The following is a 14,654-nucleotide window of genomic DNA, read 5'->3' on the forward strand; positions in this document are numbered from 1 at the left end:
GTGATAACGTTGTAGACCCATGGACCCCCTTTTCACCTTGTTGACCTGAGTAATCATGAAGCTGATGAAGTGAAGCAGTAGAGTTTTCAAAACTTGAAGGAGACTAATTCTAATAATCACGAGACCAGCCCTTTAAACTCAACTACTGGATGCTCACATATATTTGCCAGAAAATGTTGAAAGAGGAGAAGAATACTGTAGCTACATAGCGAGTACAAGCAGATCCCAGTAATCATTTTTTACTTTATTTTACAACTAAGCATTTATAAAGTTGCTTAAAACAGAAACTTAAAACTGACATTAATCAAAATAAGCTAAGCTTACTAAAATCCTTACAGCTGCTGCTGGGCTTGATCAAGCTTTACTTATAAGCTCAACACTTTTCATCCCTTCAAATACATCCACTATTCTTAGGATTCAGTGGAACCAACTGAAAAAATCAAAAGAAATTTCAATCAACAGAAGCAATAGCCATAGTCTACGTTTTGAGCTTTTAAGATATGTGAGTTACGTTGGGGAATTTCCACAAATAGTTGGTGGATACTCTGCTCATCATTAAATTAAAACCTACAACAATACAACAAAAATGGAGAAAACTAAAATACAGAAATATTACCTGGTTAGCAATCATGACCATGTTTCAAGTTTCGATGTTAATTTCTTCTTCATTCTGGTTGATACTTTGCTCATCCTTTTCTATGTATAGCGGTAAACTTTCTTGTATGTTTCGATAACCAAAGCAACTGATCTCGATGGAAGGCTCTGAAGGGAACTCTGCCATTTCATCTTCCTTGCCCATTGTCAATGCCTGCGGAACCAATTAATTGAAGCATATGAAATGAGAATGTAATAATAAGCTTTTTGTGACATTATAGAAAACAACAAGTGGAAGTGAAAAAATGAATAAATAAATAAAGAAAGAAATTAAATTTTTGACCCAACTCCCTTTCTAAGAAGAATTCAAGAAATTTTTGACAAAAATCTTTAATAATGATTGTTACAACAACATAAGGATTTGAAAAGAAGTACATTTGCTTTGGCATGCACAGAATGATCTTGATCCAAGAAAAATCTTGAACTTATCTTGGGACACCCTTTAATGATCAATAAACGATTCAAAGATGGAAATATGAAGTGATAACGGCAGAACTTGGTGAGACTTGGTAATTGGTGGAGTAACAACCGTTCAAGTTGATGCAGCACGAATTCTATGTGATCCACGATATCATCGACATCTTTGTCTCCAAATACTTCTTCCAATTCAGAGTTCTCACGTAAACAAAGATGTTCCAGTTTTTGAAGACCTGGAGCTACCGAGATAGCAAACAAACGTCTTATTTTAGGGCATCTTACAACAACAATTCGCAAGAGATTTTGGAAGAATAGAATTTGATTCTCTTCATCTTCTTCAACAGTGATTTCCTCCAATTCCCCACAATCACAGATGCTCAGAAATTGCAACTGCCACAGATTTTTGGCAAGAGAAGGTGAGAAGATATTTTTCAGGCTATTGCATTGGTATATAAATAAAGTTTTAAGGTTCTCCATGCTTGAAACGAGCGTAGGACTCTTACATAAACCTTCTAATTCTTACAAATATCTCAACTCCAATGTTTTCAAATTGGGGAGTGATAATATTTGTTGTTCTCTGTCTTCCAACTGAAATAACACTTTTACTCCATAATTGTTGATACCTAAATCTTTCAAATTTTTGAAGAAGCCATCTTTCAGCCCAGAGAGAACTGTGTCGTACAACTGATTCCAACTGCCAATCCTTAGACTTTGCAAATTCTGGAGAAAACAAATCACATTAATAAGACAATGAAGGGAATCTTTTATTTTACCATTAAAAGTAATGGAAAATAATAACAATAATAATAATAATAAAGTTATTCTAGATTTACTAAAGGGTTAAGTACAGCGTTCTGGTATTGGCTATCGGACTTAAAACAGGACAAAAGTTCTAAGTAATCTATTAGCTTTAATTCATTGATTCACAAAATAAAATTAAATAAAGTAAAAATATATTATTGAATATTATTAGCTCAAAAAATCTCTTAATTATTAAATTAAGAATCGCCCGTGGTATTACCAAATATGCAAGTCAATGTAAAAAAGGCATTCTAGATAATAATTAAACAACTATGATGTCTTTTTTGTTTATTGATTTTCAAGTTTATACAATATCTACTGTAAGACATTCATTTTAAAGTAAATAATCTGGTCTTAAAATAATTTTATTTAATTAAAAAAAATGTCTATACTAATATTTCTGATAAAGAAACTAATATAAATCAGAGCAAAAAGTTCAAAAAACCAAAGCAAAGGCTTCAAGAAATCTTGATAAACAATTAGAAAAAGATATATACATCTTGTAGATCTCGTACTTTAGATACAACTTCAGTAACGAAGGACATACTCAAATTAGAGCACTTGTCTATTGTGAAATGTTCCAAAGCTGGCCAACTTGAATGAAAATTTTCTGGGCAAAAACTAATGATGCTTGCAAGTCCATCCGGTCTTAGTACTTTCAACTTAGGGAGCTTGATGAGTGCAGTTTCCTTTCCATCTCCGGCAACTACATTTTCTTCACTTCCATTATCCAAATAAAAGACTTTCTTTAACTGAGGGTTTTTTTTTTTTTTAATTTTTTTATTTTTTTTATTATTTTTTTTAAATTTTTTTGTAAAAATATATTCCAATCTCTCACATGAATTTATCTTGACAGATTCTAGTTTTGACAAGAAAGGAGTTTGGATTTGAAGATCATGTTTTGATGATATTTCTTCTCCCTTGTCATTATCACTCTCTTCTATTATGACCAGATGCTCTAAATTTTCACAACCAGCTATTTTGAGTGATTTCAACCGCACCAGACTCCAAACATATGACAAAGTGAAGACATAAGTTAAGCTTTTGCATTCTCTCACTTCAACATCTGTGAGACTTGGGAGGTTTACATGATAAGAGGGCCCATTCCATATACACCTCAGGTGTGGTAATCTTTCAATGCTTAACTTCGCCAAATTTGGGAGCACAACAGCTGCATGATGAGATTTTGATAATATTTCCTCCTCCTTGTAATCATTCATCACCTTCTTTCATTAACAAATGCTTCAAACTCTCACAACCAATAACTTTGAGTGATTTCAGTTGGACCAAACTCTGAGCAACTGACAAAGTGAAGAGATAAATCAAACTTTTGCACTCTCTCACTTGAACAATTGTAAGACTTTTGAAGTTTACAATATGGGTTGGCCATTTCCATATACATCTCAGTTGTGGTAAGTTTGCCAAGTCTAACTTTGCTAAACTTGAAAGCATTGCAAGATTTTCTTCCCTTCTATGACAGAGCCCATCAAGTTGAAATATTTCTTCCAGCTTGTTGCAAGATTGGATTGTCACTTCTTTCAGTTTATATAGTCTCTGTAGCAACATTGCTGGAAATAAGCTACATATACCAGGGCATTCTTCTACATGTATAGCTTCCAAATTTTCAAGAGAACCACTCTGAAGCTTTTCATATGGACCGCAACATATTTCTCTAAGAAGATTTAACTTTCTAAGAGATAATTTCACCAAATTAGAGAACGTAGGGGCTGGAACATGCATCTTTGTTGTATCCATGATGCACTTCACATCCTTACAATCTTCAAGCACAAGAGAAATCAACTTATTTAATCCCCCTTTGTCAATGATTGGGAGGATACTATCACAGCCTGTCACTTCTTTCAGACATAGATATTCTAAGGTATGATACAAAGATTTTAATGAAATCAGTGAGACTGCTTCAATATCTTTCACTGTTAAAGCTCCTTTTCTTGATTCTAATACAGAAAACTCTGAATCAGTGTTCACACTAATGTCATATCTTACCAATTTGTTGAAAATAAAAACCAAGTCTCTCGAAAGACATTTAGCATTTATTTTCAGAAATAGTACAACCAAATTGGATAGAGAATTCAACTCAGAAAGACTAGCATTGCTGCCTTCTACACTCGTCTCTTCTTCTTCCCATTTGTCAAAGGAGTCACCCACATATAATTCTTCTAGCTGAGAAAATCTCTTTATCACATTGGAAATTTCTCTTTAAGTGACGACAATCACTTAAATCAAGCAATCTTAATTCAGTGAGTGCCCCAAGTTCTTTTGGAAATTTGTCAAACAGTGAACTTCTTAAACTAAGAAGTCTGGCAAGATGTTCGAGGGAAGAAATGTCTCTCAAATTGCAAACAATCAGCTCTAGAGTTTTGAGATCTGTCAAGAACTTAAGTGATTTTAATGACAGGTTCACATAAATTAGACTTACATTTTTTAGTACTTTCATCTCTTCAAAAAAATGGTTTGAAACTCCAATGTTGCGGCGTCGCTCATAATACTTTTGACGAGACAATGACAAAGTTTCGAGCTTTGGACACACCAACTGATCAGGAGCATGTTTATTTTGTTGTCCATTAAGGAGATTGCAGTATATTGTCCAAGGTGCCTTCCCTGCTTTGGCCACTCAGTCAATCCCAAGCTAGCTTTAACAAGAAATACATTATCTCCTCTGGATGCTATTCCCAAGGCAACATCACGAACCACATCATGCATTTTTACAAATCCCTCTTCACTAGCATCTGTCAACAAACAAGAAGCTTTGAGCTTATTAACCATTACTTGCAGTTGACTCCTCGCTTGTTCAATTGAGTCTACATCTGGAAAAACACCTAGCCTCATTCCATATCTAACCAATTCTTCCAAAGGAATTTTATAATCTTCAGGAAACAACGAACACAACAAAAAACATAACTTGGTTTCTTTACCCTCCAAATAATCAAAGCTGATCTTGAGAATAGCATATACATCCTCATCAACATCAATGTCCTTACATATATCCACAAGTTTTGACTTTTTTAACTTCTCAAACACAAGTGTCCATTCATCAATGCCCTTTTCTTTTAAAGCACTCCCCATAGTTACAATTGCTAATGGCAATCCCTTGCATTCTTTAGCAACTTTGACTGCTAGATCATTCAATGGATGGGATTCATCATCAAGTATACTTGCATGCTTTTTAAGTAAAGTCAATCCTTCATCTTCATCTAGTTCATTCAGAAGAATTCCTGCCTAACACCTCATACCAATACATACGTTTTGTCTGCGACTTGTCAGAAGGATTTTGCAACCTTTGAGATCATCGCCAAAAGGAATTCCTATCTTAGATTTCAAGTCAAATTTTTTCCAAACATCATCTAAGATTATGAGGATCTTCTTTTTAGTCTCCACAAATCTCAAATGCAAAAGCTTTGCTCTTCCTTCTTCACCTTCCTCCTCCAATTTCATACCTAATGAGTCTGCAACGTCACCTTGAATATTTTTGAAGTTTGGAGCTTGGGATACAACAATGACCACAACCTCATCAAAAATTTCCTCTTCTTTGACTTTCTTACCCACTGCTTTTGCTAAAGTTGTCTTACCTACTCCACCCATGCCATACAGGCCAACCACATGAGTTTTATCATTTTTTAGTGCCTCAATAATCTGATGAAAAACAAGTTCCACAGACTTGAAGAGATGAAAATCTTTAGGGGCTGAAAATTCTATCCCTGGTAATGTGGCAAGATGGGAAACTTTGTCGAATTTGCCACTTTCCCGTTTATTGAACATAATATGTCTCTTATGTTCTGCTTTCCTACTCAACCGATATCGCAAACCCCAATTAAGACACCGCCCACCATGACTTTTTTGATTTCCTTCTATTTCTTCTTTTAACTTCTGAACATCTTTGACGACTTCGTCCACATCTTTTAACCACTTTTGCACCTCTTTCTCAATCACCTCAGTATTTCTTGTCGCATTTTCAACATCTTGTTGCACACGGTCACGTGCACAGTCCAAATGGCCATATCTTCTAAAAAATCTTTGACAATGCTCTTGAAACAAAAAATAACGAACGAGACGTTTGATTACTTCAACAGTTTTCTTCAACCTCCGATACAATGGGTTCCACAAAGTGCTGCTGTTTCCATCCTGTATGATATCAGAAATTGATTATTAGTATGATATCAAACAAAAAAACTATTGAAAGGGTGAATGAGAATTTGCAACACCTTTCTCTTTAGGTAATTGTGAAATGACAAGACTTTGAATGAAAACCAATGAGGCACAAGCTCCCAGCTTGTCCTAGCCTTAGCTGCAAGAAGTAAAGAAAGGAAACAAGATCAGAATAATGTTGTAGAAGAAAAAAAAAAACGCGGATGTGAATAAGATTCCTTATGAGAAGCAATATATTGTTAAGTGTTATAACTGGGTACTAGACTAATAGTTGTCAGTGTCGTGGCTATTAGGTTAATTTAAATTATTAAGAAATATGTGTTCAACTGTCATAAATATTTTCTTTTAATATTTGTAACTGATCTTTCCTCAATTATAATTAAATTATATAAAGCGACAACATAAATAGAGATTAATTATGGGTTCAGAAGTTCAAGTTAAATATTAATTATTTTCTATCAACAGATTCAACACTATTTGATTGTAATTAATATACGACTCACAATTAGCATTAAAATTTAAGTTAAAATATCCTTGCCTTTTAATTTAATCTCATGTGTGAACCTAAAAGAACAAAGACTGGAAGGTGGTCTTTCGTAAATTAAAGGTGGAAAACAATGTTCAGTTTTAATTTGCTTGTTTTTTATTAGTCCGCATTTGAGAATTTTCATATATTTTAGAAAACTTTTCTTAATGAGGTCTGTTGGTTATAAAAAAATGTAGTATACAGAAAATTATTTATCTTATTTCTTTCTAAGAATAAAATTAAAAATAACCAAATTGTTTTGATGACTAGAATAAAATAGAAAATAAATTGATTTGAGAGATCTTAGTTGAAAGATTTCCAAAAATTGGATATTTTTTATGTTCAGCCCTTAAAATTAATTATGAATTTTTTTTAATTAGTTATTAATGAAGGTAATTTGTTTCATATTATAATGTAAAAGCTATGTGTATTTGATAGTAATATAAGGGTGAATTAGTAATTTAATTTGGATCTTTATTATCATTATTTTCATATTCAAATTTAAGTAACAATAATAGAGAATGTAAATATAAGATTACAGTTATAATAATAAAATTCTGTTTCACTATTCTATCCTATCTTATTTCTATCATACCCAAAATACATATTTGTTTCAATATTCTCAAAATCCAATCATTTTCTATTCAACTCAAAATATTTAGATTTTTTGATCCTCTAGATTTATTAATTTAACCAGACAAAAACACCCCCACCCACCCACATATTCTTAGCAGCGGGCCACCACTGCTGAAAGGTGGTCGGAATCTGCCAGAATGGCATACAACCAACTGTATGTGGCTGTCATGCATCGATCTAGCCTTTTCCAGCCAGATTGGCACACAACCGGCTAGATTTGGTCATCCTTTGGCAATAGTGGCTGGCTGCCAACATTTAATGAGTGTGTGATGGTGTTTTTGTTAATTTTTAGTGTTTTATTGTAAGAGGTGTTTAGCTAAATTAATAAATATAAGGGTGTTTTTGCCCATTTTCAAATCATATTCTCGTAATAACAACCGAACTCAACTGTTTCAAAAATATTACTCAAAATACTGTACCAAACACACCCTAATGAATGATATATGTAAATAATGTGATATTTTTTAAAATTCAAAATTTCAAAGTCTATTTTTTTTTTTTTTTATATTCATTAGAAAAATTGCAAAATGCATTATTTAAGATTACAGTTAATATATAAATCTTATAGATTAAAGAGATTTTTTTTTTTTAAATAAGGGCTTTCGTAATAATTAATTTAATAAGAAAGAAATAATAGTAATGACAACAACTTTAGATTTAACATATTGTAAATAATTAAAAGATTGCCAAAGAATTTGGAGGACAAAATGGTATGCGAAAGTGATAAGTATATATAGTAAATCTGAAGAAAAATACAATAATAAATACTCATTAGATTAAATTAAATCTTTTAATTCATGTGTAAATAATATTTTATAATACCAAATTAATTTTTTTTTCTTTCTCAAGTTTTTGGGTAAATAAAAAAAATAGTAAATAGACAATATTCATATAAGATGTGATCAACATTTTGTATTTATTATTATATATTTGTAAAGCAATGGGTCTCCTTTTCCATAGAAATATCGGACAAAATGATGTGATTGAAGAATTGATTATTAGAATCTATACCTAAAGCGAATGAAATAGAAAATAAAAGAAAAAATGTTGCTTACTTTCTTGAGTAAAGAGATGGCTTCAATAACTTCTTGTAACTTCACTATATAAATATTGCCACAAAATTCTCAAACAAGCTGCAAATGATAGACAACAAACTAGCTAATCAAAATTATGAATAAAGAATCTCAATCGGCTATTGAGATGTTAGCCCAAATAAGTGTTTATATATCTTATCTCATCCTTAATCTTTTAATTTGCCTTTTCTTTCTTAGAAATATAAGTTAAATATTTGAAAGTAGAATAATTAACATATCTAGCTTAGCAAAAACCAGAAGACAAATAGTAATAAAAGTAAATAACAGAGTTCATAAATCTTAAGAAATCATACCTAAATATTGGAAGGTTGTAACCTAGAAAAAGGCACCTCACTTTGAGACTTGAAACTTTTGTTACCTGCTACGAGCATGAAGACGAGTGAACATACACATTAATGACACATAAGAACATTTAAAGAAATATTCAATATACAATTCTTGGTAATAATGAAAGAATAANTTCGTAATAATTAATTTAATAAGAAAGAAATAATAGTAATGACAATAACTTTAGATTTAACATATTGTAAATAATTAAAAGATTGCCAAAGAATTTGGAGGACAAAATGGTATGCGAAAGTGATAAGTATATATAGTAAATCTGAAGAAAAATACAATAATAAATACTCATTAGATTAAATTAAATCTTTTAATTCATGTGTAAATAATATTTTATAAAACCAAATTAATTTTTTTTTCTTTCTCAAGTTTTTGGGTAAATAAAAAAAATAGTAAATAGACAATATTCATATAAGATGTGATCAAAATTTTGTATTTATTATTATATATTTGTAAAGCAATGGGTCTCCTTTTCTATAGAAATATCGGACAAAATGATGTGATTGAAGAATTGATTATTAGAATCTATACCTAAAGCGAATGAAATAGAAAAGAAAAGAAAAAATGTTGCTTACTTTCTTGAGTAGAGAGATGGCTTCAATAACTTCTTGTAACTTCACTATATAAATATTGCCACAAAATTCTCAAACAAGCTGCAAATGATAGACAACAAACTAGCTAATCAAAATTATGAATAAAGAATCTCAATCGGCTATTGGGGTGTTAGCCCAAACAAGTGTTTATATATCTTATCTCATCCTTAATCTTTTAATTTTCCTTTTCTTTCTTAGAAATATAAGTTAAATATTTGAAAGTAGAATAATTAACATATCTAGCTTAGCAAAAACTAGAAGATAAATAGTAATTAAAGTAAATAACATAGTTCATAAATCTTAAGAAATCATACCTAAATATTGGAAGGTTGTAACCTAGAAAAAGGCACCTCACTTTGAGACTTGAAACTTTTGTTACCTGCTACGAGCATGAAGACGAGTGAACATACACATTAATGACACATAGGAACATTTAAAGAAATATTCAATATACAATTCTTGGTAATAATGAAAGAATAATATGTATATATTCTTCTATAATGAATTATTTGTATTTATATGTCAATAGTACAATGGGGATAAAAATTGTATTTATAAAGACCATCACTAATCCTTACAAAATAGGATGAATATGCTATATATCTTGAAAACTCACCTCAGCAATAGATACCAATGTTCATATATTTGCAAAATCCCTATCACTTACAAGCCTGAGAATGTGAGCTCACAATTTGCAAAGCGTAGCTTCATAACCAACTAAAAAGACACATTTTAGTCCAAACTCTGATATAACCAACTAAAAAGACACATTTTAGTCCAAACTCTGATAGATCAACATTACAAATTCTTATCCTTTAACTAATTTGTACATTGGAATTGGTACAACTAGAACATTGTAATTGTGGCATGTCCTTGATCTTTAAAAGTTTAATTTCTTGGTGCATTTGCTTCAATTATTGGTTCATAGGTGGGTTTAAAAGCATGGCCCTGTTCAATTTTATATGAATGGTACACATGTTGGGATAAGATTTCTAATCACTGAGTGATATACAGCTGCTAAGCTCCATTAAAAAAACATAACTAAAGAATCAATTATTATTAAAATATTATGGAAAAGCATAAAAGTTAATTTTCATACCTTTGTGTATAAGCAGAGTACATCCAGTATGAAGCTGCCGATGAGAACTCCACTTCACTATCCCTTACACATACAATTTCAAGTGAAATATACCTCACACACAATCAAAACTAACAACACCCAACTGATTTACTTTTCCCTACCTTCAATTTTATTAGATAGCCTAATAAACGAAATCACTGAAATTATTGAAATAAATCAAAAATCGATAAAATATGAGGTTGATAAAGGTAAAATCAGAAAGATAAACATTAGCAAAAGTAAGTATTCTAGTGAGTAATCAATTTTCCAGATGATGTTCAAAGATTATTGAGTAATCATATTGAAACATGAAAATTAACTTCAGATCGTTAGATATTTGCAAAATCTCTTATCTATTTGTTTTGACGATGACGAGTAAAATGGAAAATTAATTGATATAAGGTATACTTGAAAGATCTCCAAAAATTTGATTTTTTTTTTCAGCCCTTAAAGGAGTGGTAAAAGAAGTTGTTTTCGCTGTAGTAAACAAATGTCATAAGAGAGCTAATTCTAAAGCAAATGTCACAATTTAATCTTAACTTCACATATTAGGAATTATGTAAATTAACATTTGAAAGCATTAAAATATCATAAGAGAGTTCAATGTGTGAAGCAATACCTTGTCTTGAAGAAGCAAGAACTAGACTTGCAAAATAATGAACTACCTAATTGATTTGAAGATTAAAAAAGGGTTAGATTTTGTATTGACAGATATGCCCAAAAAATAAATTTAATGATTTTTTTTAAAACTGATTTTTAATCCAAAAATCTTACTAATTTTACACCAAATCACTATAGTAACACTTAATTATATAGTAATGTTTATCTAAAACAAATGAAATAGAAAAGAAAAGAAAAACGTTGCTTACTTTGAATACTTTCTCGAGTAAAGAGATGGCTTCAGTAATTCTTAGAACTTCACTAGATAAATATCGCCACACAATCTAAAACAAGCTGCAAACGATAAACAACAAACTATCTGATCAAAACTTTATGAATAATGAATCTTAATCGGCCATTGAGGTGTTAGCAGAAACAAGTGTTTATATATCTTATCATGTACTTAATCTTTTAGGTTTCCCTTTTTCCTTTTTTTCTCTCAGAAATGTAAATTAAAATAATTGAAAGTGAAGGAATGATTAACATATTTAGTCTACCACAAATCAAAAGACAAAATTCTCGAAGCTTATGCTATTCAAGTGGTAATTATTTTATTCTATATTTTTGGAAGTGGTAGACAATAAGTAAGCATTCTAAAATATGATGATGATATATATCTTGAAAGCTCACCTCAGCAGTAGACATTGATATTCAGATATTTGCGAGAACTCTATCACTTCCGAGCTTGAGAAGGTGTGGTCATAGTTTGCAAAGCCTAGCTTCATTATGAAGCAAAGGAAGTGAGAACACACATTTTAATTCAAACTCTGATAGATCAACATTACAATTTCTTATCCTTTCATTAATTTGAATATTTGAGTTGGTATAACTAGAGCATTATAATTGGTACACTTAATTCTATTATTGGTTTCAAAGGTGGTTTTAAAGTATGGCCTGTTTTTTAAGCAATCTTTTTATATGTTGAGATGAGATGCTAAACTCCATTAAAACAACATAATTAAAGAATAAATTATTGTTAAGATATATTTAAAAACATTAAAGTTAGTATTCATACCTATACCTGGTGTTTAAGCAAAATATAATACATCTATGGAAAGCTACTGATGAGAATTCCATTTGACTACCCCTTAAAAGATATGTATTTCAAATCCCCAAACAATGTCAAATTCAATAATAACATCATCATTTCGAAATACTTTATCGTGCCTTTCATTTTTTATTTGTTTGGTTAGGGATGCGAATTAAATGAAATTATAGAAAGAAATCAAAATCCGGTAAAATATGAAGTTGATAAGGGCAAAATTAGAATATAAACAGTAGCAAAAGATAGTATTTTGACAGATAATTAATCAAATTTTCTAGATGACGTCCAAAGATTCACAAGCACAAGCTCCCATTATTAAGTGAAAATCAAATTCTAATGAAATAAAAAAATTATAAAAAAACCTATTTATAGGGTGATCCATATATATAAAAAAACCTATTTATCTTTGCAGAATAAAAAAATAAAATTTTAATTTCAAATTTCAAATTTCATTTAATTCTCTCTCTCATATCATTAAGTAAAAATCAAATCCCAATGACATATTTTCAAAACATTGGGTTTGTTACCAATATTTTAATTTAATTATATATTAAGAGTTATTATAAAGTTGACTTACACCAACAATTATAATGAAGATATTTGTGATAAAAATTCAATTTCAAATAAAGTCTATTTTTCATTACTGAAAAAGCAGTTGCTATGAGATGCATAGTTCGTGGTGATTAGCCATGGTTTCTTTAATATTCTTTTTTAAAGAATTAAATTTTTTACTTTAATGTAATTGTCATTTCAAATACATCTAATTGTCATTTCAAATCAATTGTAGGACATAGAATTTAAAATAAGATATTATAAGATTAATTTTAGTGTGCACTTAAAAGTTAATTGCCCGGACTTGAAATTTAAAACAATATATTATATGATTTTATTGTACAGACTTAAAGTTAATACGGTCAGGTCTATACAATAAATTCAAAAGTTAATGTTTATAGAATCAAAGTTTTTACTTTAATCTAACTGTCATTTCAATCGTCAATACTTAGAATTTAAAATGAAATATTATATGCTTTTAGTGTCATGACTCCAAACTTAAAAGGGTGATATAGATAAAACAAAAATTAATGTTAAATTTGACTCATACCAACAATTATAAATTTAATTATAATTGACAAAACAATGCTTCTCAAATAAACACTTTAGTCAATATCTAAACTATTGTAATTGGCTAAACATCCAAGCTAACTCAACACAATTTGTACCTTCGTATGAAAACGTGTTGCAAACGGTTCTTACACTTGCAATAAGGATTACACTTCAACTTTGGGTGATAAAGGTCAAACAGTTCTTACACTTGCAATAAGGATTATTTATCTGATTTCTTTTTAAGAATAAAATTAAAAATAACCCAATTGTTTTGATGACTAGAATAAAATTAGAAAATAAATTGATTTGAGAGATTGTACTTGAAAGATTTCCAATAATTGGATATTTTTTACGTTCAGCCCTTAAAATTAATAATAAAAACTTTTTTAATTAATTATTAGTGAAGGTAATTTGTTTCATAATATAATGTAAAAGCTATGTGAATTTGATAGTAATATAAGGGTGAATTAGTAATTTAATTTGGATCTTTATTATCATTACTTTCATATTCAAAATTAGGTAACAATTTTTAACTTCTTTTAATTCAGAAAAAACAAATAACCTAAATACCGAAATTGTTTAGACATAAGTAATAAGTGGTGAAAACAAATACATTTATTAATATATGTTGAGCTAATACCCTTTTATTGTTAAAACTAACGTCTGAAAGTCTGATGGGTGAGACAATATAGTTTTAAAAGTTTATGAGTGCAAAAATAATTATGGTGAACTTTGGGTGGAAAAATGCCACTAACTCAGAAAGCATGCTATTCCAATTCCAATCAAACACGTTTGCTCAGAAGTAAGTGGAATTGGAATATCAAATCCCATAAATCTGTATGATAGAAGTATGATAGTTTTGATAACCATGCAAAAATTTAATATTTATCGATCAGTTAAGGTATAAAGTCAAATTTTAACATTTTCACACAAATTTTAACAATTCCTTCCAATTAATTCATCAGTTAAGGTATAAAGTCAAAAATTAACATTTTACGTAGTCAACTAACATACACCTTCGGACTTAAAAAAAAAAATAACATTAAGAAATTTGTATTAATGTTAAGAATAATATTTGAAAATATATTATATTATGGCATTAAAATATCATAAGAGAGTTCAATGTGTGAAGCAGTACCTTAAGGAGACAATTTGACGTCAAAAGTATTATCTTGAAGAAGCAAGAGTTTGACTTCAAAAATAATGAACTACCTAAATGATCTGAACAATAAAAGAAGAGTTAGATTTTGTATTGACAGAGATCCCCCCAACAAATTAATGATAAAAGTTGTTTAAAAAAAAAAGAAAACATATGAAAATAACAGTCAACGTCTCTCTCCTCCTTTTGCAGTTAAAATATGAATTTTTGCCCGATGAAAATTACTTGGATATGTAGATCGACTACACANACAATAATTTAATTTAACTATTAATATTTTAATTTAATAATTATTAAATAAAAATAATTAAAATTTTAATAAATTATTTTAGGGTTAAATAG

General features: G+C 29.7%; 2 protein-coding genes and 1 long non-coding RNA gene across 6 annotated transcripts; all 3 read right to left on the reverse strand.

Annotated features, from left to right (window-relative positions):
- Positions 1-293: 293 nt before the first annotated feature.
- Positions 294-2,625, reverse strand: LOC116120111. Of its 4 annotated transcripts, XR_004126490.1 has the most exons (5): positions 2,370-2,625; positions 1,695-1,791; positions 1,030-1,461; positions 617-808; positions 294-430 (listed from the first exon to the last, which is right to left on the reverse strand). XR_004126490.1 is itself a non-coding variant. In XM_031406054.1 (4 exons), the coding sequence occupies exons 2-3, from the start codon at positions 1,546-1,548 to the stop codon at positions 641-643; spliced, it is 687 nt and encodes a 228-aa protein (XP_031261914.1). In that variant the 5' UTR covers positions 1,549-1,791; positions 2,420-2,625; the 3' UTR covers positions 294-430; positions 617-640. The 4 variants fall into 4 exon arrangements, 3 of the variants coding, with proteins under 3 accessions (XP_031261914.1, XP_031261913.1, XP_031261912.1); XM_031406054.1 differs by having other exon boundaries at positions 1,030-1,791; positions 2,420-2,625; XM_031406053.1 differs by having other exon boundaries at positions 1,030-1,791; positions 2,388-2,625.
- A 459-nt stretch (positions 2,626-3,084) lies between these two features.
- Positions 3,085-5,649, reverse strand: LOC116120095 (disease resistance protein RPS5-like). Its single transcript, XM_031406032.1, has 3 exons — positions 5,169-5,649; positions 4,487-5,084; positions 3,085-4,087 (listed from the first exon to the last, which is right to left on the reverse strand). Exons 1-3 carry the CDS (start codon positions 5,647-5,649, stop codon positions 3,085-3,087), a joined length of 2,082 nt encoding a protein of 693 aa, XP_031261892.1.
- Positions 5,650-5,953: 304 nt separating this feature from the next.
- LOC116120115 lies at positions 5,954-11,940 on the reverse strand. Its single transcript, XR_004126492.1, has 9 exons — positions 11,635-11,940; positions 11,214-11,298; positions 10,964-11,009; positions 10,324-10,380; positions 9,841-9,929; positions 9,539-9,603; positions 9,207-9,284; positions 6,093-6,175; positions 5,954-6,012 (listed from the first exon to the last, which is right to left on the reverse strand). It is a non-coding gene; the product is annotated as an uncharacterized LOC116120115 (long non-coding RNA).
- Between the last annotated feature and the right edge of the window lie 2,714 nt (positions 11,941-14,654).

This window comes from Pistacia vera, unplaced genomic scaffold (genome assembly GCF_008641045.1).
Source record: "Pistacia vera cultivar Batoury unplaced genomic scaffold, PisVer_v2 Contig924, whole genome shotgun sequence".
Taxonomy (NCBI): Eukaryota; Viridiplantae; Streptophyta; class Magnoliopsida; order Sapindales; family Anacardiaceae; genus Pistacia; species Pistacia vera.